This window comes from Amblyomma mixtum, chromosome 7, assembly GCF_055824585.1.
Source record: "Amblyomma mixtum isolate Tamu chromosome 7, ASM5582458v1, whole genome shotgun sequence".
NCBI classification, from domain to species: domain Eukaryota; kingdom Metazoa; phylum Arthropoda; class Arachnida; order Ixodida; family Ixodidae; genus Amblyomma; species Amblyomma mixtum.
Genome location: NC_143018.1, coordinates 88,237,189 through 88,262,421, shown reverse-complemented (window position 1 = coordinate 88,262,421; position 25,233 = coordinate 88,237,189). Strand labels below are relative to the sequence as shown.

General features: G+C 49.2%; 2 protein-coding genes and 1 pseudogene across 2 annotated transcripts in view; 1 reads left to right on the top strand and 2 right to left on the bottom strand.

Annotated features, from left to right (window-relative positions):
• r (carbamoyl-phosphate synthetase 2, aspartate transcarbamylase, and dihydroorotase rudimentary) overlaps positions 1 to 16,447 on the bottom strand; it is a 96,211-nt gene extending 79,764 nt beyond the window's left edge. The window contains exons 1-5 of the mRNA XM_089553111.1: positions 16,264 to 16,447; positions 11,225 to 11,379; positions 7,104 to 7,376; positions 2,734 to 2,792; positions 1,615 to 1,698 (exon numbers count right to left, since the gene is read on the bottom strand). Of these exons, the coding sequence (XP_089409237.1) occupies positions 1,615 to 1,698; positions 2,734 to 2,792; positions 7,104 to 7,376; positions 11,225 to 11,333 (525 nt within the window). The 5' untranslated portion in view covers positions 11,334 to 11,379; positions 16,264 to 16,447. The remainder of the gene's footprint in view (positions 1 to 1,614; positions 1,699 to 2,733; positions 2,793 to 7,103; positions 7,377 to 11,224; positions 11,380 to 16,263) is intronic.
• LOC149336761 (uncharacterized) lies at positions 14,644 to 15,182 on the bottom strand (annotated as a pseudogene).
• A 711-nt stretch (positions 16,448 to 17,158) lies between the features above and the next one.
• On the top strand, positions 17,159 to 21,792 carry LOC149336759 (acyl-coenzyme A thioesterase 13-like). The gene is made up of 3 exons (XM_089554769.1): positions 17,159 to 17,278; positions 17,484 to 17,665; positions 21,468 to 21,792. The coding sequence occupies exons 1-3, from the start codon at positions 17,195 to 17,197 to the stop codon at positions 21,673 to 21,675; spliced, it is 474 nt and encodes a 157-aa protein (XP_089410895.1). The 5' UTR covers positions 17,159 to 17,194; the 3' UTR covers positions 21,676 to 21,792.
• The last annotated feature ends 3,441 nt before the right edge of the window (positions 21,793 to 25,233 follow it).

Below are 25,233 nucleotides of genomic sequence, written 5' to 3'. Positions count from 1 at the left end.
AACTTGATAAAAAAAAAACGAAATTCAAGCTTAAAGGGAGCCTCTTGCGACGCTGAAATTCTGCGCGAGTCGGCACATTGCGCTCGTGTGTTTTCGAATTCGTACTGTCCTTGAATGTCTTCCGCCGCACGAACTTGAACCGTAGTCTGAGTTCACGGAACTCATCTGTGCCGAGTCTAGTCCCGAACACGGAACGCGAATACGATCGCGGAGGCTACGCGCACGCCGTGGCCTCCGCGATCGAAGCGCGCTTCAGGCGCGCCGCCGGATCATATCGCGGCCGCGATCTGCTCCGGCGCTGCGCCGTTCGCGGAGGCCACGCGCGCGCACCGGAGCTTCCAAGTGCCGTCTATGGATGGCGCCGTGATCATTATCATCAACTTTTTTCTCCGTCGCGATTTTCCGCTGTTCACATCGGCATCAGTATCGCCAGCTCCAGCCTTTCGTGGCGTGTTAGCGTGCGTGTTAGCGCGTTCGCCGTGATAGTGGCTTTCGCGTGCTGCCGCCGAGCTTCACAGTTTTAGCGCGATGGGCAAGCACCTTAAGCTACACGGCTGGGAGTTAGCTCTCGAACGCGGTCGGTAAGCGTGCGGCGGGCGGGAAATTCGACGTGGCCGAGAAGTGCGTCCGATGATGGTGCAACCAAAAGAGACACACAAGCTGCAAAAAACGCGCTTTCCGAGGCAAGCCGTGCGAGTTTCCTGAACTGGAAGAAGAGCTGCTCCTCTATGTGATGGAATTTCGGAACAACGGCTACGCGTTGACAGCGGACATGCTGCGCGGCTTCTTTTGGCATGAGCGTGCACCAGAGCGCAGCACCAGCTCAGGAGTCTAAATACTTCGCGAGGGACGATTGAATGTAGAATAAATGTCGCTCATTCCCTGGTTGGTGCGTTTTTACTTAAAAAAATTTTTTTTTCGCACATCGCGTGTATGGGCCGCACCCCGAAAATTGGCCCTCGAACCTGGAAAAAAAAAAGTGCGGGCCTTATACGCGTTTATACGGTATTTCGCGCGGCGAAATATAGTCATGAGGAGCTTTAGAATGTGTGCAATACAATTGGCCGCTTTCTCCGGCACAGTGGTAATAAGTTCGTGATTTTTTCGGTGAAATTTGATTTTCCGGACTGCCCGATTTTTCGGTCGTTTTCGCGGCCCCTAGAGAGTTCGAAAAATCGGTCGTCGACTGTAAACCAAACGAAAAGCTAGATTGATGCCTCGTGGAAGGAGAGACATACCACGCACCCAAAACAACCCCTTGTTGCATTTCAACGCTTAACAAGCTTCAAATTTTGGGGTCGGAGCAGTGACACCTTTCCAAATCCTAAACAGTAGCTCATGTCACACTGCAAACATCTGGTTTTAGCAAAGATTGCAACCGTATCAATTCCTCTAGGGACATGAGCATTTTACACTAGCACAAAACCAAAACAAACCAAAGAAAAGAGGCAAGAATACTTATAGTATCATGAATTGACCTAGGCAGAAAATTCTCCAGCAGCATTTTGCCTTCGTTCAACAGGCCATAGTGGTTGTCATATTGCCGCAAGTTCCACGAACTGTAGGAAAGCTTGCATAGCCTGTACACCCTTAAAAAGACATTTGGTAACTCACCTTCAGGGATACTTCCTTCACAAGGTTCAGTGTGTTTGGGTTTTCAAATTTCAATGAAGAAGGATCTGTGTCGCCTATTACAATCTGAAATTATGTGAATGAAAAAAAAAAGAGCATAAGAGGCACTGAGAAAATTCCTTTCAAGCAAGAGGTTTCACACTGTACAAAAGTTTAGGCCAGTGGAATAAACGCATACTTTTTGTTTTAAAACTATAGTCAAACATTTCACAGTACTAGCTACATCAGCCTTGTTCCCGTGTTCTGTGTTGCTGTCTGTGTCGTCACGGTCATTGTCCCATGCCCCATTCCGCAGCATAAAGCAAGAGAACTATACATGGTTGCCAACCAATTTTTAGGACCCGGCAGGTCCCGAAAAATTATCTGAATAATAGAACAGTCTGAAAAATCCGTCAACTTCAAAAAAATCACTTTCGAGAGAAAAACCAGCTTTGAAAATCACGAACCTTGCCACTAGCCATGTTCTATTTTCAGGTGACAATACTGTACCGTACCTGAGCAACAGTTGTGCTTTCGCCATATCTGCACCACCTCAATGTCAAGAGAAAAGTATACAACAGGTGTATCCTACTGGTACTCACCTATGGGGCAGAAACGTAGAGGCTAACAAAGGGGGTTCAGCTTAAGTTAAGAACAACGCAGCGAGCTATGGAAAGAAAAATGATAGGGGTAACGTTAAGAGATCGGAAGCGGGCAGAGTGGGTGAGAGAACAAACGTGCGTTAATGATATCCTCGCTGAAATCAAGAGGAAGAAGTGGGCTTGGGCAGGGCATGTAATGCGAAGGCAAGATAACCGCTGGTCCTTAAGGGTAACGGAGTGGATTCCAAGAGAAGGCAAACGCACCAGGGGGCAGCAGAAATTTAGGTGGGCGGAGGAGATTAAGAAATTTGCGGGAATACAGTGGCTGCGACTGGCGAAGGACAGGGCTAATTGGAGAGACATGGGAGAGGCCTTTGCCCTGCAGTGGGCATAGTCAGGCTGATGATTATGATGAATGTCAAGATAAGAGATAGTGCGACGCAGCCACATGTGAGGCTGCGAATGAATGCATGTGCCACAGCTAAACAGCTAAACCTAAACGAAAGAAAGCCTGCCTCACCTTTCCTAGCATGGTGCCCTTCTCCCGAATCTTCTTGGTCAGTTCCCGAGTGTCGATACCTGTAAGGCAGAGGAGTTCACCTGAGACAGCCCACTGGCAATATACACATGCATAGCAGTGTTTGTCTTCAAAAAGTCAGAACATTATTCTGTTGTTGCGAAAGCAACACTGCTGGAACCCTGCTCGGCTCGTTGCGTACACTCGTGGTGGTGCGGCTACCAAACGACCTTGAGTCATCGCCTAGCAACCGCTGCAGCTACGCTCCAACAGATGGCACCGCGCTGCTGCCGCTTACACACCCAGAGGGCACCACCCTCGCACAGGAGCTGGGTTTCACAGCTCATGGCGGCGTCATGCCGGCCAGGGGGCCGGCACGAGCTAAACCAAACACTTAACCACAAGCCAACACCACAAGCGTATTGGCAAAAGCAGTACAGTAAAAGCTCGTTAATTCGACACTGACGGGACCGCGAAAAATTGTCGAATTATCCGAATGTCGAATTATCGAATGAACAGCAAAAAAACAATGTTTGCCGCAACCTTTATTTGGCAAAGAAATCTGTTATCGTTGCCTGCTTTTTCGAGCGAATTTGAGCGACTACGATAGCTCTTAACAGCTGCCAGGTGCTGCGCGGCACACGCACCGTCAGGGATTTTTTCACATTAGTCCTCCCGCACGGACAAGGCTTCTGCGGCTTCTTTCACCGTGCACTTCGGCATTTGGGGCAACTGCTCACAATCGTCACCTTCCGACGAATCGTCGTTGTCAGCGCCTGTCACTTATATTATTGCATCCTCGGTCAGCTGACAGGACACAAAGGCGAGGCGCGTGCCTGTGCGCTACCCACACGAAAGCAGCGCGAGGAGGAGGTGAAGCGAGGGCGGCTTCTGCCACTTATCTGTTCTTTCAGCCAGCGTCCGCTTCGCGGTTGCTGCTGCCACACGCGTCTTATCTTTTCTCTTTATCTTTCCTCTGATCTTCTAACTCTCCTCTATCTGCACTAGGCAGCGGTGGTTGCTCGGCTGAGCCAGTAGGCAGGCCCGTGCAATTTCCTTTCACCCTTCTCTCAGTCGCAACAAAACAGCAACAGCAAGCAGCCCAATAAACACGCTGACAAGGCGCGCAATTACCAAAAAAGGCACCGCCTTATGGTTAAACAACCGCGATCGTAGCAGCAAGAACACGTGGAAACGACAACACACGACACCAACACGACTGCTGCGAAGCACAAAAAAAAAAGACGCCAGCCGCTTCGGCCGCCGCTAACCTCGCTTCCCTCGCCCTCGCTCACGCTGCTGACGGCGATCACCATACAGATGGCCTATCAGGCGTACAGTAGCCCCGCTCGTGGCAGTGTTTTTTTCTTTTTGCTCTCGGCACACCGGCTTGGCGGGCTGCGGAGTGAAGTCGAATTAACCGACGCACGGCAAAATTTGGTCGAATTAACGAGAGTTTCGCCCCATAGACTCCTATGTATAATTGTAGGGACCTCGCGTGCGCGTCGAATTATCCGATTTTCCGAATTAACGGGGGTCGAATTAACGAGCTTTCACTGTATGTATGATCTTGTGCTGTTGCCTATCAACCTAAGTTACTACCCGAGCTTACACGAGTTACTCGGGTAAGCTCTGGTAGTAACTCGGATAAGAGTCGTGCCATCTGTGAGAGAGGTTGCTCGGGAAGAGCAGCATGGGTCGCAGAATCCCGACGGGTGGCTGGGATAGAAACAGCCCCCTGCCAGTGCAGTGGCGCATCGCTTAACCGCTGCGCTGGTAGTGGTATATGAGGACTCATCGCCATCTATGAATGTTGAGTAGAGGAGGACCAATTCTGCATATATGGACATTAACCCACTAAAGATATCATGCCACACCCCTATTTTTTCCCGCACCGTATGTAAGGATTTACAAACTGAAACCGAGTGCTTTCAATTCATGTACGCACTCCTCATGCCCAAATACATGTGAAATGTCGGCACAAGTTTAGTGGGTGTTTTAATGGAGTGGACAAACTGAAGTCGGGCTGCATCAAAAGAATACTTCATTCTGACGACAAAGAAGTTACTTTCACTGAAAACAAGGCTTTCATAAGCTAAAAAAAGGCGGAAAAAAAATGGAGTACAGGCATTGCTGCAACAGGCCATCTTCACAAGCAAACTGCAATTATGTCGACACTTTCTTATGTGGTTCTCCGAGGCTAGACCACATCACCAGCCACTTCCAGCCAATGATCATGGAGTCACTAATGCTGTCGATGTCCTCATCGTTGCAAATATAAATCGAGTGGAAAGAAAAAAAAACCCAATTTAAACTCCAGAATTCTCAGCACTGAATCTTTTGCTGCCAAGTGAGTGCCAGCTGAGCCATCATGCAGTTGAATTTCAATAAGAACAAAAACTGAGTCCTCCTCAATGTTCTTTCAGAAGTGCACATAAGTGTAGAAACGTCAAACTAGAGCTCAGTCCTCATCTGCAAATTTGTGAGCACAGGTCCGTATTCGTACATCTAAGGTGTCCCTGCACGGAATTAGGAAAACAAGGATCGCTAGCAATCAGCAAGTACAAGGCGATCCTTTCCACCATATTTAAGTATCAGCTACTGCCTAAAAGATTTTGATTTCATGAACCATGACACAAAATCACGCTCAGGACAATAAATGTGCACCAACTTTCGCGGCATGCAAGCACCAAAGAGTGAAGGCAGGCAGCAGATGAAAAGAAATGTGAAAACAAGCATTAGAGACTGTGGTGTCATCTCATGTACATTTTCCAGGTGCGCTGGTATGTCTGCACACCATCAAATTTCATTCCATTAATCCGGAGATCAAAACTAGGACTGATTCCTAAAACAATGTCGGAAATATCTAGTCAAACCTCGCTGTAGCGAGCAGGCAAAAAAATTGTAACAACGAAATTCGTAATACAAAATTGCGCCGATAACTCGCTCTGCAGAAGCGCTATTTAGTCAGTGAAAGGATGATGGCTGGGAGGGACCTTTACACAAGCTTTAGCACCATTTCGGTGCCACTCAAAGCAATTCCGGAGGACAAAAAGAACCGAATACCAAAGGTCAGTTAGATTTGGCTTCCTCACACAGCACTGGCAGCACGTGGCAGCCAAGCTAGGGTGGCTTCCCTGCATCACAGCTGTGTCATATCAAAAATGGGACATCAGAACAAAAGCCATATCCATTTTCACCACCTCCACTACAACCACCATGAGCACAGGATGGCGACTGGAATGCTGCAACTGACCAACTGACCAACTGACGATCTGTACCAACCGTAGTAACCACAACACAGACTGAAAGAAACCTTGTGCCAATGCTGCTGCTCGGCCACGCACAAAGGACAAGAGCAACAAGAAGCTACAGCATTGGTTTTGTGTGTTTACACGTTCACTGCATCGACGATCTACGTGGTCGCGCAAAAACAGTGCAGTGATTTGCAGTGTGACCGACAGAAGGCAATGAATTTGGTCGAGCGGGAAGATCCGCCATCAGTCTCGGAATTCGCAATACTGCGGCTATGTACATCCGTAATCCGCGGCTCGCAACAAGCCAGCCTCTGAGGATTTGAGATAGTGGCTTGGCAAAACCACATCAGACCTGCTATCTGTGCACATATTCCAGCATTACTGCGCAAAGGGCAAGCATGCAGATTAACAGTTCGTAGCAATGCTGGCTGCTTCATTGTTTCGCGGACTTCCAACAAAACATGCATTTGCCCTGGTGGCAAACAAGGAAACTACAAAAGCCATTGCCAGTGGACACAATGGCCTCGCTGAAAGTCGCAGGATAATAAAGTTGATTACTGCAAATTACGTCTTGAAGTAAGGCATCATGCAGCGTTTGCTTAGTGCCATCTAGCCGCTGCTCCCGTATGTGCCCTGAGCCGTGTCGCCTCGTGAGGCTGCCCACATTCGATAGATGGCGCCACAGCGCTTTCAAAATGGCGAAACTCAAATTTATTTCGTGTTCTGCTCTATACTGTTAGTGGCATAATTAATTGGCAATTCGCGACGCTATGTGTTGGTTGATACCCAATTTAGGTTTTGTGCTGCTTGCTTTACGTAATTGCTTGAATCGTTGATTGCAAAAAAAAAAGATTTACGGCTGTTAAGGGTAAGAGGTCCAATAAATATAATATCATCACAGACTGAAAAATTGTCAATGTGAAGACAGGTAAACGGTGAACCCCCCAGTAGCACTTTGTGTAAAAATGAGTAATAGCTCTTGCTGTAAAACATAAGAAAATCCTCCAGAGCCGCCCTTTAAGAAGCACAGCCGACTCATCTCGTAGACTGCAATGGTAGTGCAGCAAGGTATCATTCACATAAATGCTGGGTCAAAGTGTGGCTCGGCTCTCTCACCCGATATGCCCGGCACGGCGCCTGCACTCAGCCAGTCGGAGAGCGACTGGCGAGCGCTCCAGTGGCTGTACTTGTCGACACACTCGCCGACGACCAAGCCAGCTGCCCAGATCCGGTGCGACTCGAAGTTGACGGGAATGCCGTGCACGTCCTTTTCAGCAGCATCGGGGACCCCATAGTTGCCAATCAGTGGATAGGTTAGCACAAGAATCTGGCGGCAGTACGACGGATCTGTCAGCGACTCCACGTAGCCCACCATGCCTGTCTGGAACACTGCATAATAATCACAAACGAAAGGTTAAGCCTAATAAAAAAATTATGCTTTGATTTTTCTAATTACCATGCAACCAGTAGCCAGCACGACCTTCTAGCTTGAGAGTGGCTTTCTAGGCAAGAAAAAAAGCTTTTCTACTGACAAGGAAGGGAATGCCACTTGAACTGTAGCAACTTATTGTAAATGTAACCTCTCTGGGCTTAAAGCAAGCAGTAAACTTATTAAATCAGTATCAAAATTAGCATTTTCTTTCTTTGCACTTTGGCAAGTTACATAAAACAACTGAGTAAGAAGACTTCAACAAAGGGCCTAATGTGCACGCTAGTGCTTGTCACAGTTCACACAGCCGTACTTTAGAGTGGGCTGATGAAAGGAAAGAAAAATAAAAATGCCCTGCCGCACCTCCTGATGGCACAACAGGCTGGTTCCCACAAAGAGAAAGCAAAATGCACCCAGGTATGCGTTCTTGATGCAGCATGTTGCATTTAAAAGGCTAATGAATTAAAGAGCGTTCTCAAAAACTTCCTTTTCGCTTTTATTTTGGTTTTTGGTTTATTAGGGTTTAACGTCCCGAAGCAACTCAGGCTATGAGGGACACCGTAGTGAAGGGCTCCGGAAATTTCGACCACCTGGGGTTTTTTAATGTGCACTGACATCGCACAGCACACGGGCCTCTAGAATTTCACCTTCATCGAAATTCAGCCGCCGCGGCCGGGATCGTACCCGCGTCTTTCGGGTCAGCAGCCGAGCGCCGTAACCACCGAGCCACCGCGGCGGCACTTTTTTGTTTTGGTTTCTGTGAACAAATAGTTTCAATTGCAGACAACGCAGTGGCAGATTAACTCTTTTCTTACGACGCCATAGGCCATGGGTTATACATGACCCACGTTTTGGGCCTGCCGTGTTTTGTATCTTCTAAAGCCATTTCTTTGATTTTAGTCCTGTTTTTTTTTTGTTGTTGTTTTGTAACGCAAGGAGGCGACGAAGAAATGAAAATCTGACAAGACTTAGTCCGCCAATCATGGACGCCAATCATGGACGCCAATCATGGCGCCCATTTCGCTGCGTGCTCTTCAAAGGTGAAAGACTACACTGAGTAGTCGGTTCTTATGCTGTCTTTTTTTTTTTTTTTTTTCAGAGCAGTAGTGGCGAGTTAGGCAGCCACTTGGTACGGTCGGATTTCAGTTTCGACTGCAAGATTTCGTCTCAGAGGCCCGTGACTCCAGCGTGTGCTCTAGGATTTTGTTTTGCCGTTCACGTTATATTTTATGCAGTGCGCTTGATTTGTAAATGATGACAGTGTTTTTTTTTTATGGTTTAGGGTCCTTGCAACATACTGCCAAGATATTTTACCAAATGTGCCAGCAGATTTTTTATTATGACTATGTCAAAAAAGGCCACACCCCAGTTTAGGCCTTTTTCAGGGTTCTTTTTATTTTATATTACTACCAAGCTAAACAAAGATGGAATAAGAAGGAACTGCAAGCTCTGCTATAAAAAAAAGAAAGGACAGAACTCAGAACAAGTGTAATGTACAGCTGCAACGGAAAAAGAATGGCACAAGTGAATCATGACCGGAGCGAAAAAATCGCGACACGCGGCGCTATTGTTGCTGAGTACACCGATAGCGAGAGTGCCAGGAACATTCTATTTCCTGAAGCGGGGGTGGCCGGCAGAAAGCAGCCCGCCTAGACATTCGCCCATCAGAAATGCAACATCTTAAACGAACGCCTGTAGATGTCTTATCAGCCAAACCATGTGCTAAAGTGGCTAAGCACATAATCCCGTTTTATTTATTTATTTTTTCACTGGCGTGGCGAGCAACGTTATCTTTATAAGTGGGGATGCGCTTTCAAAAGTAATGTGTGGCAGTGCCTGCTTTCGAATGGACTGCTTTCTGTCGGCCACCCCCACTTTAGAAAGTGGAATGTGCCAGGCACTCTCGCTATCTGCGCATACGGCTACAATAGCGCCGCGTCTCGCAATTTTCCCGCTCCTGTCGTGAGTCACTTGTGCTAATCTTTTTCCGTTGCAGCTGTACAAAGCAGCCCACATCTACCTCCTCTTTCATGTCCTCACAAGACATCTTTATTTAATGGAACAGCAGTCATACTGCCTAACTGGAAAAGTCACGGAAAGTGCAGTGTACTATGTATGCAGCTGAAAAATCACAAGAATGGTAGCTAAAAACATGTGGAATGTTTTTCACGATTTAATTTTTTGTAATCAATTTCTGGCCCAGTGAACTGGCTTATTTTTGTTTTGCTTGTATTCCCTGTTTTTGTTACCAGCATAATTAGCCAACAAATTTTTGAAACGTCTTGCACACACAACTGTTTTTTTTTATTCAAAAGTGCACCTAATAACCTAGTGCACAAAGCATTGCAATGTGCAATGCGGTAGGCAATTTTCATAAAAAGAATTTATTTCAATACACCCACATTCGGCAATTTTTGTGCAGTAAGCAAAGAGTTAAGACCACAGAAATAAAAATAAACGTGGACTCTCTGCTTTTGGGAGACAACCCCATTACCTTGCAATTGGCAAGTCAAAACCGTGAAGACAGCCGGAGTAATTTTTATTACTCTTTTTGGACACGACGTAAAAGTTTGAAAAAACCCTTACATATCTGTGCTTCGGAGAACATATCGCCAAAAAAGCAAGCCCTAAGCAATGAGACCGATTTTTCCTTGTCTGCCGCCACGGGAGTGATGCTCTTCACCACCTGCTCTGATGGAAGCGCACACCTGGCTTCTTTCCTTGTGGCGCGTCAGTGATCATAGTTCCCCTTTCTCGAAGGTTGAGCTGTTTCTGTACGTATGCTTGTGCCTGTTTTGCCTTTTGGTTGTCGTGTCTCCTGATGAAAAGCGATCAGGCATATTGGATATCTCCTAATGATGGCATTGTGTTGAATGACTCACTGGATTCGGCGATTACATCACATTTCTTCTTCCTTAAAGGTGCACTAAAGAGAATTGTCCCCATTCCTCAGTTTTGCAATCCCACGACATCCATATATCTACACATTTTTGTGCGACCTGTAGGACGTCATCGCGTTTTGTTGCAAGTGTTGTTCAGTTCGTGAGCAACTCATACATTTTCGAAGATCACCATCGTATTGCTACGTAGTACTCTGCCAAAGGCAGAGCAGCAAGCAGTCGCACGACTGGCTGAAAGGCACTTCATGCATCAGTTGACTCCTCCTACTCACTGCAGTCAGTTAAAGAAAGGCAGGAGCCGGGGCATTTCATCCAATTTAATAGAGAAATCTACTGCACAGGACAATAATTCAAAGTTTTTAAGGATGCTCCGAGCGTGCAGGTAGACTTGGTTTATTGGTTTATTGGGGTTTAACGCCCCGAAGCAACTTAGGCTATGAGAGACGCTGTAGTGAAGGGCTCCGGAAATTTCAACCACCTGGGGTTCTTTAACGTGCACTGACATCGCACAGCACACAGGCCTCTAGAATTTCACCTTCATCGAAATTCAGCTGCCGCGGCTGGGATTGAACCCGCGTCTTTCGGGTCAGCAGCCGAGCACCATAACCACTGAGCCACCGCGGCGGGGCCGTGCAGGTAGAGTTCCCGCGGCAACAATCAAGCTCAGAATTCTCTTTAGTGCACCTTTAAGGAAGAAGAAATTTAATTGGCAGACCATCGCAAAACCAGATACCTAATATGCCTGATCGCTTTTCATCACGAAACACGGCAACCAAAAGGCAAAACAGGCACCAGCATGGCTACAGAAACAGCTCAATCTGGAGTTGCGCATGAGCGCTTATAGTTTCACTAATCCAGGCAAGATGGATTTGATTACAGAAAGAAAACACCACAGTTTTCAACCTCACCCACTTCTCCCGAGATGCACTTGGGGCTTCCAAAAGCCACACCACTGTACGTAGTCCCATCCTCCAGGATTAGGCGCGCGGATTTCCGCTTGGTGGCGGCCTTCTCCATGGCAGTTTGGTGGATGACGCGGCCGCTGCAGCGAGACTAGCACAATCTGAAAGTGAAAGGCGTACGCAACTTTACCTAATGCAGTTCCAGGCAGTGCTACGCACGAGTCACAAGGCATGGTGAATGAAGAGACTACAGAAAGGGACACAGAGCACCTAAAGCTCGCGCAACACTACAGACGGATACAACTCAAGAATGAAGCAGCAAATGCTCCTCAAAGGAGTCCCTCAACCAATGGCGTCGACCGATGCTCCCCCTTGACCGATCCCTTCTGACCTGCTTGCATGAAATCGCAGGGGGAGGAAGATGAATAGGGAACAACCACGGCTTAAAGGTGCACCGAAGAGGAATCTGAACTCATCTTTTTGCCGCGGGAACTCCATCTACACGTTCTGAGCATTCTTAGAAACTTCGATTTATTGCCCTGTGTGGCTGATTTTCCTAATTAAATCGTATTAACGTCCGGCTCCCGCCTTTTTTTTTAATTCTCCCTCGTACGGTGGGCGGAGTCGACCAACGCGTGGAGTGCCTTGCAGCCAGCTCTGTGGAGGCTTTGCTTTCGCTTTATTTTGTTTTTTAGGTTTCCGCGAATAAATAGTTTCATTCGCAGATGATATACCCGCAAAATAAGCCCGCAGAAATAAAAATATGCGCGGACTGTTTGCTTCTACGGACTACTACGTATTACTCCGCCGATGGCAGAGCGGCAAGCCGCCACGGGACTGGCTGAAAGGCACTCCACGCGTTGGTCGACTCCGCCCACCGTACGAGGGAGAATTAAAAAAAAAAGGTGGGAGCCGGACGTTAATTCGATTTAATTAGGAAAATCAGCCGCACAGGGCAATAAATTGAAGTTTCTAAGAATGCTCGGAACGTGCAGATTGAGTTCCCGCGGCAAAAAGACGAGTTCAGATTCCTCTTCAGTGCACCTTTAATCGGATAAACCACGGAGTCAAGAAAATTGGTCGACGCTGTTGAGATGCCAACAGGACAGGTTTATTCCAGCCAGGCGAATCCTGGCACGAGCACGAGACGTGCCAGCTGCAACGAGCCTTGCGCGAGCGCACAGCAGTGCAGCCAAGCCAGCCGGCCCAGCCACTGCATGTAGCTACTGCCTGCAACATCTTCCCAGACAAAAAAGCAAACTCTTGGGAGGAATGATGCAACGTCCACACCTTGTGTGCTGATGGGAGGCGTTAGTGCAAGTTGTTTGCGAACCTCTTGGAGAAACTGAAGTCCCAGGGAGTGTTAGTGTCTTGTCATCTTCACGTATATCGCCATACAGAGATTCCTTGTATACGACGTCTTGGTTGCCTCTCTCCTCTTCCGCAGGCTTGACAAAAAGGGTAAGATGGGCTAGATTTCGCCGTATAGTGCCGTTCCCAATGTCAACTATATATGATCTAGGGTCGCTTGCGAGCATCATCCCATTCCCTATTCACTCTAAGTCTGTATCCCAGACTTGATCTCCTTCCAGAAAGGTTGGAAGTTGCCGTATGCCATGTCGTCTACTGTAGTCTGTTCATCGCTGTTCGCGGTATTGGGCTTCAAAATTCCGAAGTTCAGCGACCTCTGGCAAACGGGGAACAAGCCTTCCAAGAGTCAGAGGAATCTTTGTCTGCAACTGCCTCCCCATCAATAGTTCAAAGGGGCTGTAGCCATTTTTCAGTGGAGTTGACCTGTACGACAAGAGGGTCAGGTACGGGTCTTGGGTCTTCTTCATAGAAGTTTTGATGATCTTCACAGCAGCCTCACCGAGTCCGTTGCTCTGCGAGTCCGTGTTCTTGATGTGACGCATTTGAACTCGTATTCTTGAGCAGACTTAGTGAAGTCTGAGGACAAGAACTGTGGACCATTATCGGAGACCACCACCTCTGGAATGGAATGCCTTGTCGGGCGAAAATCATCAGTCACGATTAACCACCAGTGGCTACTGAAGAAGAAAAGGTCCATTGCAACTCTCCCACGGTCTTGAAGGAAAGTTGGTGCTTTGAAGGAGCATTTTTCAGTTGCTGGACGTCTTGACACATTCTGGACAATGTTTTATGGTGGTTGCAATGTCTTTGGCCACAGTAAGCTACCAAATGGAGTAACTAGCGCGAGCCCGGGTCTTCGGGATGCAGACGTGACCTCCGTGCAAAAGGCGCAAAATTTCTTTCCTGCACGTGAGTGGAACAACTACACGGGCTGCGTAGAGTACCAGATTGTCCTCTACAGTGAGCTGTTGACGACGCTCGTAGAAGGATCTCACTTCAAGGGATAAATCTTGTCAGGAAGGCCATCTTTTTGTACAGAGTTCTCGGAGATGCAAGCACACCAGATCTGATTTTTAAGAATCTTTCAGCCACTCAAGGCAGTGCTGCTTAATGAGAAGGGTTGTCCTCAGGCAGTGCAAAAAAATCCTCGATGTCGCTTTCTAGCTCTATGTCGCCAGTCTCCTGCACAGGCGCTCTGGAAAGCGTGTCGGCCGCGATCAGTTCTTTCCCAGGTACACACACCGCTTCGAAATAGTACCTAATCATTTGCATTTTAAGTCTTTGTAGCTGTGGTGTAAGGTCATCAAGACTTTTTGGCATAAACACAGGTACCAACGGCTTGTGGTCTGTTTCGATTGTGAATTGCTTGCCGACCAGGTAGCCACTGAATTTTCTGCAAGCCCAAACCAAGGCAACAGCCTTTTTCTCTATTTGCGCATACCGTTTCTCTGTGTCAGATAGAAGCCGGGAGGCATAAGCGATGACTGAAAACTTGCCATTGGTCTGTTTCTGTCGAATCACTGGCCCCAGTCCAAAGGAAGAAGCGTCTGCACTCACCAATGTCTCCTTAGCAGGATAGTAGACCTCTAGCACTGGGCGAGATGAAAGTAGCTGCTTCCATTTGTCGAACACTTGCTGTTGAGGAATGTCCCAAACGAATTCCTGCTTTGTCGACAGCAAACAAGTAAGCGGCTGGAGCAAGTCCGCAAGGTTGCGTACAAAGCGAGAAAGGTATGTAGCCATTACAAGCAGCCTTTGCAACTCGCTTCTATTAGTGGGACTGGCCATTTTTAAGATGGCTTCAATCTTTTTTTGTCGGGTTTGATTCCATGCTGGTCAAGCTTGTGACCTAGGAATGTGAGCTGGTCGAGGTGAAACAGGTACATGTTCTCGTTTAGCGTGACACCTGCCTCAGTCGTTCAAGAACAGTGCGAAGTCTCTCGTGCTCTATTCCGTCTGAGCCCCAGATAAGGATGTCATCCATATGACACACAACTCTGCTGACAAGTTCCAGAATTTTTGACATCTGCTTCTGGAAGTGCTCGGGAGCAGACTCAATGCCAAATGGAAGCCTGTTGAAGGAAAACCTCCCGAATGGCATGATGAAGGCAGTAATCTTCATTGAGTGGTATCTCAGCATGAAAGTGCAGTCTTGCTGACAATTTCTGATCTTGAATGCCGACGACCAATCTGTCTCTAACCAGTTCCCCTCGGAGGGAGCCGTACTCACGGTGGTTGGAAAGTGTGTGGAGGGCAGTTACGATGTTTTCCACGAATTCGCCGTCGTTTTGGACAATCGTGTTGAAGCGTGCCCGTTCAAAAATGATGCTGCGCCGAGGTATGAAGTAACTGTCGAATTGCTTCAGGACGACTTCTAAGTTCTGGGCGTTCTCTTAGGAGAGTTTGAAGGTTCCGAAGATGTCCTCAGCATGGTCGCCCATCAAGTAAAGAGTGTGTAGACTTGGTGTGACCCTGACTTGTCGCAGAGACCGGAAGCCATGTAGAAACGCTCGAACCGCTTCCTCCATTTCGGCCAGCCGGCAGGAGTCGCAAAGCAGAAGGCCTCGGGCGGTTGAATGACGAAGGACGCCATGTTCTGGCCGCATAGTCCAGGCCGTAGACGCTGCTGTGACGTGTGCCACCGTAGGTGGGTATCTGAGCGAGAGGACGCAGCCCTGGCTGGGCTTACTGTGGGGATTGCTTTACTTCTGACACCATGTTCAGATGCCAACAGAAGAGGTTTATTCCAACCAGGAAAACCCCGGCAGGAGTACGAGGCACGTTCCAGCTGCAGTGGGCCTCGCGCGGGCACACAGCAAAGCTAACTGGCCTAGTCACTGCATGTAGCTACTGGCTGCAACAGACTGCATTACTGGAGGACCTCCTTTGAGAGGCATCTGTCGCTTCGTTCTCGAGTTGTATCCGACTGTAGCAGGCTTAAGCTGCTGCAACATTTCTCCATTTCCAGTGCTTAGGGACCGTTAGATGTTGGTGTTAGGGTTCGGCGCCGGACGCACGCATCTGCCGCAATTTACACGACAGCACAAATAAAGGCAAAGACATACCGTGCACATAAACTGCAAAGAATACGCGGATGGCACAGTTCAGGCGCTTAAAGAAATAAACAGCGGTTGTAAAAAAAAAAGCATGTACGGTTATTAAGCTCCCCTGTTGTACAGTCGCAGGGCCTGCCAAGAGGGGCGTGAGGAAACTTAAGCTGAGCTCTTCCCAAGCTGATGAAGGGAAAATATGGAAAATATTAATTGGCACGGCGAACGTCCCGTTATGTGGCAAGTATAGTGGATAAACTTAGATAAATCAGTTTCCGTGACTAAAGCAGTCCACAACAAATGCGGCCCAAATTACTAACACGAGGGGACTGTGGAAAATTTATATGATATTAAAATGAACCACGCAACGTTAGTAGAGAACCACGCCGGCGAGCAAACGCAAAAGAGCGGATACGGTCCAGAAAAAGCAGTCACAAGGAGAAGCGGATGGTAGCACCTGACTTGCGTAATTGAACGGAGCATGATAAGTTCCGGCACATTTACAACGCAAAAAATAAAGCGCTGTCTGGGGAAGTACGCATGAGTACGACCACAAGAGAGGCACGGGAGCGCGCAAGGTGGGTACTAGGAAAAAAGGTAGAGAACAGCGCCGAGCGCTCTTACGTCGTCGTCAAATGTCGTACTTCGAACCGGCGGAAAAGCACGCAGGCTACAACAACCCACGGCGACTGTCTACCACGGGGTCAGGTTACCGTAGACGACAAATGTGCAGAGAGGCGCTCACCGGCACATTGTTTACCGCGAAACACGTGTAGCGCTTCTCGTCAAGTCGAGCTGCCGGCTGACATGCTCGACGATGCGCTGGCCTGCCACTACGCGTCGCTACGTTACCGTTAAGTTTTCTTTTTTTTAGATTTCGTAGGGACTAAAGCAGGAACAGCTGATTTGAGAGGCACCTGCTTCCTTGCGTTAGTATATCCATATCGCGCTTCGAATATTTCGGATGATATTTGTACTAAATGACGCCAAATCCTGTGTTGTACCCGACACATGCAAAGCCCGGCAGCAGCGCATATGTGTCGTGTTTTTCACACACGTTCCCAGTGACTTTACTGATAAAATAACGAAGTATTCTAAAGCATTTCCTGCGATTCTATGTATATGCAGCTTCTTTGTAACGTACTACTCTAGCTGATGTTTGCTGTTGTGCTCCTTGCTAAAAAACCGAAACCGACCTCCTAACGAGCATTTTCTTCTTAGCTGATTTTATGACTTCAATACCCCTCCAAGCAAACAGCAAATTAACCTAATTAGCTGCAAAAATTTCTATTAACACTGCATTTAAACCATTTCGATTTATAAACTTAATTTGGTATTTCGAACGTATGCACTGTCGCGGCACTTGTGTCAATTAATTGAACTATTCAGAACCTTTTTTATTGCTGGTTGTTGGCACACAAAATTTTTTATGACAAAAAATTTGCAACAAAGAATGCTTCGGTCTTGAAACAAGGTTTTTCTTACGGTGAAATAAACGAAATAAACAACCTCGATACCGATACTACCGATACCGCTGGCAACGACCGTAAACAACATGGCCGCGTACACGCTAGACCGAATTCGTCAGCTCTTGCAGCGAGTTGTAAGCAGTGGAACTTTCACAAAACACTTCGAGGCGGTGAGTATTTTGTGTTTGTGCAGCGAATCTCTTTCCCGTTGCTAACCAATACCCCTATCTAATCCCAAGCTAACCGTAGGGCTCTGGGCCGTTGGCAATTTCTTGGAAGGCTTGTAGTTTTTTTTTTTCGCGAAGCGAAAGTACTACAGCGGAGGCGTTTGCTCAACCTGCGTAACCTCCGGTTGCCGTTCTCTTCGACATTCAGGTGCGTATCGTCTCGGCTGGCGATGGCAAATGCACGGCCGAACTCACGGTCAACGAGAACGTCCTCAACAATCTCGGAACCATGCAGGGGAGCTTTTCGGCGAGCCTCGTCGACGTCATTAGCACGTACGCCCTCCTGACGCTCCGAGATGTGCGTAACGTCAGCGTGGACATGAGCATGAGGTAAAGGTTGAAACCCCTTGAAAGGTTCGCGTCCCCTCAGTTCAAGGGAGAGGAATTCAAGGCGGAGGGGGGAGAGGATTAGTCGACGACTGCGACCACATCCATGAGAGAGAAAATTTAAATTTAAATGAGCTTATTACTTATTTCTCTTTCGAGACTACAAGAGCCTCAGGTGGTGCTGCCAAAGGCTGGACCTCTGAAACTATTGCGCTCACACTCAGCGGGATTAACTGACTTCATCTACCGCATGACGATGATGGCGTGGTATGTGGGATTTAATTAACATTCGAAAGTTGCATATGGGCTGTGATAGATTCCCTAGTGGAGGGCACCGGGTTAATTTCGACTACCTAGAGTTCTTCAACGTGCGTACTGCGCAGCACATATGTGTCTTTGCATTTCGCCTACATCGCAATGGGGCCGCCGCAGTCGGCATTCGATCCCGCATCCTCAGGCTGAGCAGTCGAGCGTCGTAGCCAATCTGCGACCGTGGTGTGGCAGAAGGCTTAAAGAAGACAACTTCACATGACTCGGAAAACTATATCAAGTTTATGTGGAAAAACGAGGCTTTGGGGGACACGTGTTTTTGAATGAACAAAATTCGTGTGCAGAACTGCGACCTCAAAGAGTTCGCTGTAAATCCGCTCTTGAAAGGAGAATTGCTGTCTGCGAAGTATATAGAGTCGAGGTTCTTATCGATTTTCAGATGCACTAAGTGGTTCTTTACCTGAGGGCAGCTCGCAGACGTAGCTGAGTGCTTTTCTCCAACGGCGATGTTTGTTCTGAGTTGAAGAGGTTGAGGTGCATAATACAGCTCAATTTGTGTATTTTATTGTTTCATAAATATATCTTCTGCTGGTTTGTCAGTACGACAGACCCGTTACTGCCTGTTCTGTGGGCCTCGATATGTCGTCTGTGACCTGTGGTCTTAATGCCGGCTGCAAACCCTCGATCACTTGCCAGTCTGTACATACAATAGATATACACAAGCCGCCGCGGTGGCTCAGTGGTTATGGCGCTCAGCTGCTGACCCAAAAGATGCGGGTTCGATCCCGGCTGCGGCGGTCGAATTTCGATGGAGGCGAAATTCGAGGCCCGTGTACTGTTCGATATGTCAGGGCTCGTTAAAGAATCCAGGTGGTCGAAATTTCCGGAGCCCTTCACTACGGCGTCCCTCAAAGCCTGATTCGCTTTGGGATGTTAAATCCCCTTAAACCAATCCAATAGGTATACAACAGATTTTTTTTAGTGCGGAACGAAGAAAAGAATTTTAAACTGGTTTTACTACTACGCCGCGCTTTAAACTGCACTGTCGCGAGTTCGTGCGGAGAGCTTGAATTCACGACGCCGAAGGAATATCACATACATCACGTGTGATTCTTGTTAAATGCGTGTGATGTGCACACCGCTGTAGTAAAAAAAAATGGCCTCTTGGGTACTTCTCCAAAGGTACCGTCATGCTTAGTAGTCACAGGGCATTCGGTGGCCGCACCTCCGGGTCCAGCACCTCCACCATGCAGTACCCGCACTCGAGGAACCCGCACCCCAGGGACCTGCGACTTAGGGACCGCCATTTTTTGAAGGTCCGAAGGGGAACCAGCCTTATCAACCGAACTGGCGGTACGCTCTACGCAGGAACGTGGCATGAGGTGGTGAAACCTGGGTCAACAGCGCGCAGACGTCCATCTTTTGTTCTCGCGGTAGTCAGAGTGTGATGCGCTTGATGCTTACAGAACTACCGCGGTCAATGCACGTTAAAGATCCCCAGGTGATCGAAATCATTCTCCCACCTCCCTTTCTTCCCTTACGGCGCGGTTCGGTTGGCCACTGGATGTGACAAAACTGCGCCCTTTCCTGAAAACCAGCTCGGACGCTTGGTTCTTTTTCTGTGCATCTGCGTCCAGGCTACAACAGATATTACCTGGGAAGTGCTAAGGAATGGCTCTACAGCTGTACGCATTAAGAAAAATAATTCCGAGGGCCCTAATTACTCCGAAAATGAGGCGAGCAGCGACAGCAGGCCGAACTGTCCTTGGAGTACGCAGGCATTTTCTGACCCCAAATGGTCGAAATTAATCTGGAGCACTCCACTACGGTGGCTCTCTCGCCCTCCCTCCCTTCTTTCATCCCTTCGCCTGCTTCAGCCTTCCCTCGCGGTGCAGTTGGGGTGTCCACTGAGACATTTGCGGCCCATTTCTTTCCCTTTTAACCCCTAGAAAGAGGACTGGAGGAAGCTGAATCCGGTGCGGTGGCTGAGTGGTTAAGGCGCTCGTATACTGAGCTGTAGTACCTGTGTTCGAACCCGACCGCGACGGCCGCGTTTCGATGGAGGCGAAACGCATAAAGGCGCCCGTGTGCTGTGCGATGGTTTACGGTTTATGGCGGTGTAACGTCCCAAAGCCACTCAGGCTATGAGGGACCCGTAGTGAAGGGCTCCGGAAATTTCGACCACCTGGTGTTTACGTGCACTGACATCGAACAGTACACGGGCCTCTAGAATTTCTCCTCCGTGGTGGGGATCGAACCAGTCTCTTCCGGATCAGCAGCCGAGCTCCATAACCACTGAGCCACCGCGGCAGTAGTAGTAGTAGTACAAAACTTTATTCCGTAAAATGGGACGGGGTTTAGGGGTTGGGGTCTTGAGCAGCAGGTGGTGTTCCTAGGTACAGGATCTCATTGGTTCTTGCTGCCTCCTCGGCCCGCGCTCAACCAGCGCAAGCTGATCTTGCGGGTCGGAGCTGGACAGAAGCTCCTCCCACTGCTCGACTGACGGGTTTGTAACTTTGGGCTCTATCGGGCTCGCCCGACAACCCCATGTGTAGTGGTAGAGGGTGGCTATCTCTCCGCACCACACGCATTCTGGAGTGTATTGCGTAGGCCAAATCTTACTGTATATGTAGCGACTTGGGTATGAGTTTGTTTGTAGCCGTCTCCATGTATTGCCTGATGTCATGTGAGTGTCTTGTGGGGAAGCGGGTATTTACGGCGTCCTAACTTCCAAAACAAGGTGAGCTATCCGTAGCTGTTCGGAGTAGTGTTGGCTTCCCCCTTGTCGTCGCTCGCTCGGTTTGTGTAACCTCGAACTATCGCGTCTACTTTAAGGTTTCCCTCCACTCCTCCGTGCCCAGGTGCCCATACCACATTCGGCTTGTTTTTGAGATTTGTCGCCTCCCTGAGGAGGTTGCCGGCCTGCTTGCTTATTCTTCCCCTTAGGAAGCGTCTGCATGCAGCCTGTGAGTCTGTTACTGTTGTGTAGCTCTTGTTGTTTCTGTTTGCTTTCGTGATGGCTAAAGCTATTGCCACCTCTTCCGCCGTGTCTATATTCCGAGTCCTAATTGACATGCTGGATATTTCTTCCCCTGGTTATTAACGTCGGCTACGACCGCCGCTTCTCTGTCTCTGTACGTGGAAGCATCTACGTAGAGGACGTTTGATTTCTTTGCCAGGCTTCGGCCTAGAGCTCTTGCCCTAGCCTATCTCCTCCCTGTGTTGTGCAGGGGGCTCATGTTTGTTGGTATAGGGCTGACCACGAACGTTTCCCTAATCTTTTGTGTTATGTCAGTCGAATTCTTGATCTCTCTTATTGCGTCTCGGTGGCCAGGTATCGTTAGTAGGTGCCTTCCTACCTTGGATTGTGCTAGCCTGACTTTCTGAAAGAATGTGGCCGCTTCGCTGTGTTCGGTATATTTGGTCCGCGCCGGGTGCCGTGTTTCTTGTGAATGATCTGGCCGCTGCATAAACGCGGCAGCTTATGAATAATTGGTTGACTGTTCGTTTAAGTGCATCATCGTGGTCCACGCAGTTACGTGGGCAAGGCGGCGCTGGGCGACGCGGTCCTGGTGGAGGCTGCCACCACCAAGCTGGGCAGCACCACGGCTTTCCTCACGGTCGACATTCGCAACAAGGAGACGGGAAAGCTGCTCGTCAAGGGCCTGCACACCAAGCAGCTGCTCAATGGCCTGGACTACCTGGGCAACAAGGTGGAAGGAGCCAGCGCACCTTCGAGATGACCAGACACTGCTTCCGGAGACCGATCATCCCCAGCATCCGGACATTGCTGTACTCTGTGCCTTTTTTTGTGTAGCGGCTAGTTTTGTTTGTTGAATTAAAAGTTGCATTTAAACGTTTGAGCTTCTTCGATGGATGGATGGATGGATGGATGGATGGATGGATGGATGGATGGATGGACGGATAGACGGACGGACGGGTGGGTGGGTGGGTGATGGATGGATGGATGGACGGACGGACGGACGGACGGACGGACGGGTGGGTGGGTGGGTGGATGGATGGGTGGGTGGGTGGATGGGTGGGTGGGTGGATGGATGGATGGATGGATGGATGGATGGATGGATGGGTGGATGGATGGGTGGGTGGGTGGGTGGATGGATGGATGGATGGCTGGATGGCTGGATGGATGGATGGATGGATGGATGGATGGATGGATGGCTGGATGGATGGATGGATGGATGGGTGGATGGATGGGTGGATGGATGGATGGAACCGCCTCCTAAGGTGCACATCCGGGCACCCACCTGCAAAATTGCATCTCCCACCTACGAGCGTCCACCTACGCAAATGTGTTCTCTAGGATAAACCCGGGTTCGAGAGAGAGAGAGAATAAACTTTAATCTCCAACGGATAAAGTGATCGACCCACCCCCCGACACGCAGGCCAGGGGGCGGGTGTTGTCGCCTCAAATGCAGGCTGGGATGTCTTGGGTCCCCAGCAGCCAGTTGGACGAGCTGAAGCTCAGGGTCCGAGCTGCGCAGCAGGGTCTCCCAGGTTTTCGAACACCACCGTGGTGGCCGCATTTCGATGGAGGCAATAAACTACCCGTGTGCTGTGCGATGTCACTGCAGGTTAAAGATCCCCAGGTGGTCGAAATTATTCCGGATACCTTGTTGTTGTTCACCTCGTAGAATGGCGCATGGGATCGGCCAAGAAGAGGGGTGCATAGAGAGTTTCTGAGATTTTGTTTGTTTGTTTGTTTGGTTTTGTTTTCTTGGGAATAATAAATAGATAAATTAAGTAATAAATAGAAATAGCAGAATGCTGGGGAAGAGAATCTTCAAGAGAAAGCAGAAAGACCAAAAAGAAACAGGACAAGCATAACGCACACAGGAGCTCATTACGGCACCTCTTTCTCTCTTTCTCTCTTTCCTCTTTCACACTCACCTTCCTACCCTTACGGCGTTGTGACGACCCCACATAATGCGCAGGTCCACACGGGACGGAGAGGCAAGAAGACACCGTATGGCTCAGTTTAAACAAAAATGATGTAATCAATAATTATACATGGTACATCAGAGGCTGGGGTGTCCGAGCTTACGTGGCGACGCCGTCATGGGGGCGATGGATGGTCTCCGGAGTTGCGGCCGTCGGTGGCTGGCAGAAGCTGCGCGCCGTCCGGCTTCGGCGCTGAAGGACCCTTTTTCGTGAACGATCTCGTCCTCTGCGTGCCTTTCGTCCGCATTCGCCAGCTATATCTGTTCCGCCGGCCACGCCCGATCTCCTGTCTTCCCGACTGGAATGTTTTTTTTTTCTTCCTCCTTTCCACGGCGGCGCCCTGCGGCATCCCCGACATCCCTGGTTGGAATGTCGTTTGTCTCCCGCCGGCAGCTTTCTTCTCTTGTCCTTGTACGGCCAGGCATGCCTAATTGGGCTGGCTTTCCCTCCCGCCGGCGCCTTTGCTGTGGTCGCCTCCGCTCAAGGAATTTCGCTGGGGCTACTGCTGACAATGGCCCTAGACATTCCTACTACACTAATCCGCTGAGGCTCGGAGGGGCATTCCAAGCATCCCACTTCCCATGGTCGTCGCGAGGTTGTCGGCCTTGTTGATTGTTCACGGTTGAGCACAGAGAAAATTCCGCCGAAGGTATGGGCCCTGGTAGCTCACGCACGGAACGTCACAGCGTGGTTCAGGTGTCCACCGAGATGTGAGACAGATACTGCGCCATTTTGCTTCCCTCAATATACGATTATTATTATTAGGATAAAGAAAACTTAAATATGCCCATTTATGATAATACAGAACATATATGGTGCACGCGCCCTGAAGAGCTGCCTGGACAGACGCACCAATAGAGTTTTGCGACAATGTACGTCATCACAGCCGCTACGGTGGCTAAGTGGATTGGATTGGATTGGAAAACATTTATTCACCGGCAGAAAGTGGTTCAAGGTGAGTTCTTGGTCGCGCTAGATGGCCGTCAGCCCGTGGCTTACGGCGACCTCGTTGGCTCGCTCCACTGCCCGGAGTGTGATCTCCGGGTCGGAGCTGAGCAGCACGGCCTCGCACTGCTCGGAAGTTAGGAGCTGAATTAGGTCCGGGGGAGGTGGGTCCTCCGGGCAGTTCCACAGGATGTGGTCTAGCGTGGCTCTGTCGCCGCACTTGTTACATTGGGGGGAGTGTTGCCCGGGGAGCGAAAGTACCGCCGGGTTGGGGTGGGAATGGGTTTGCAAGCGACGCCAGGTGGACTCCTGGGTCTTTGTGAGCGATTTATGCGGTAGAGGGAAGGTGCATCTTTCGAGGCGAAAGTGGCGTGTTTTGTCGTGAAACGAGTTCAGGCCATCGGCCGGGCAGTGGGCTCCTCTGACCCGAGTTTCTCGTGGCTCAGTGGTTATGGCGCTCGGCTGCTGACCCACAAGACGCGAGTTCAATCCCGGTTGAGCGGTCGAATTTCTATGGAGGCGAATTTCTAGACGCCTGTGTGCTGTGCTTTGTGGCGACCCAGTCCACGTCCCAGTGCTTTTGGCTTTCAGCTGGTGGCGCGTAACATGGCAGCCAGGAAGCATGTTTTTGAGGATTGGTTTTATGACAAGGCGGCTATGGACCCCTATCGGAATGGGATTGAAGGAAGGGAAGGGAAAACTTTATTTTCACTACTGCTTTTTCCTGCGGTTTGGGAGCATCTTCAGAGACGTCTTGGTTCTATCCCCAGGAGCCTTCTCTGTAGATGTCGTCCGCCTCTAATTAATGGTCGGTTGCCCTCAGTCCAGGGCTCCGCTGGCCACTGCCGCCCGTTGAGCTCGCTGTACCAGTCCTGTTAAGTATGAGCCGCTCGTGTATGGTGCGGGAGATGTGGTGGATTTGCGCGGTCTTGTGTGCTTGTGTGAGTTTTGTGAGCGTGTTATAGATGCCGAGTTGGAGGAGATGCTGCATGCTGGCGTACTGGGGCAGCCCCAGTACCGCTGTGTACGCTGGTGTTAATGGGCATGACGGGTTGCGTGATGCGCCCTGGTTAAGTAGGACTTGAAGCATGTCAGGGTGAGTGTACTACCTTACAAAAAAAGAGCCTTCATAGTGTTATCAATTTGTATGCTTCAAATAATCCGGTGCAACGAGCAGTTTTTTTTTCATGCAATTGCAACTCTCCTAGGATGTGATCGTTATGTCGTTTTCATGGGTGACTTCAACTGTGTGTGCGACCCACGCGATCGCACAGGTCCTAACCAAAACACCGATAAGAGCTCTGGTATATTATTGTCTATTACCGAAAACGCAGGTTTAATTGATTCCGGATTGTCATCCGCCTTCACATACATCAGAGGAGCCTCACATTCACGCC

Excerpts from the sequence above, each read along its gene's own strand:
- LOC149336759 (XM_089554769.1), top strand. The coding sequence starts at position 17,195 with ATGGCCGCGTACACGCTAGACCGAATTCGTCAGCTCTTGCAGCGAGTT. Across the intron at positions 17,279-17,483 it reads TCACAAAACACTTCGAGGCG|GTGCGTATCGTCTCGGCTGG; the intron begins GTGAGTATTTTG and ends TTCGACATTCAG. Across the intron at positions 17,666-21,467 it reads AGCGTGGACATGAGCATGAG|TTACGTGGGCAAGGCGGCGC; the intron begins GTAAAGGTTGAA and ends TGGTCCACGCAG.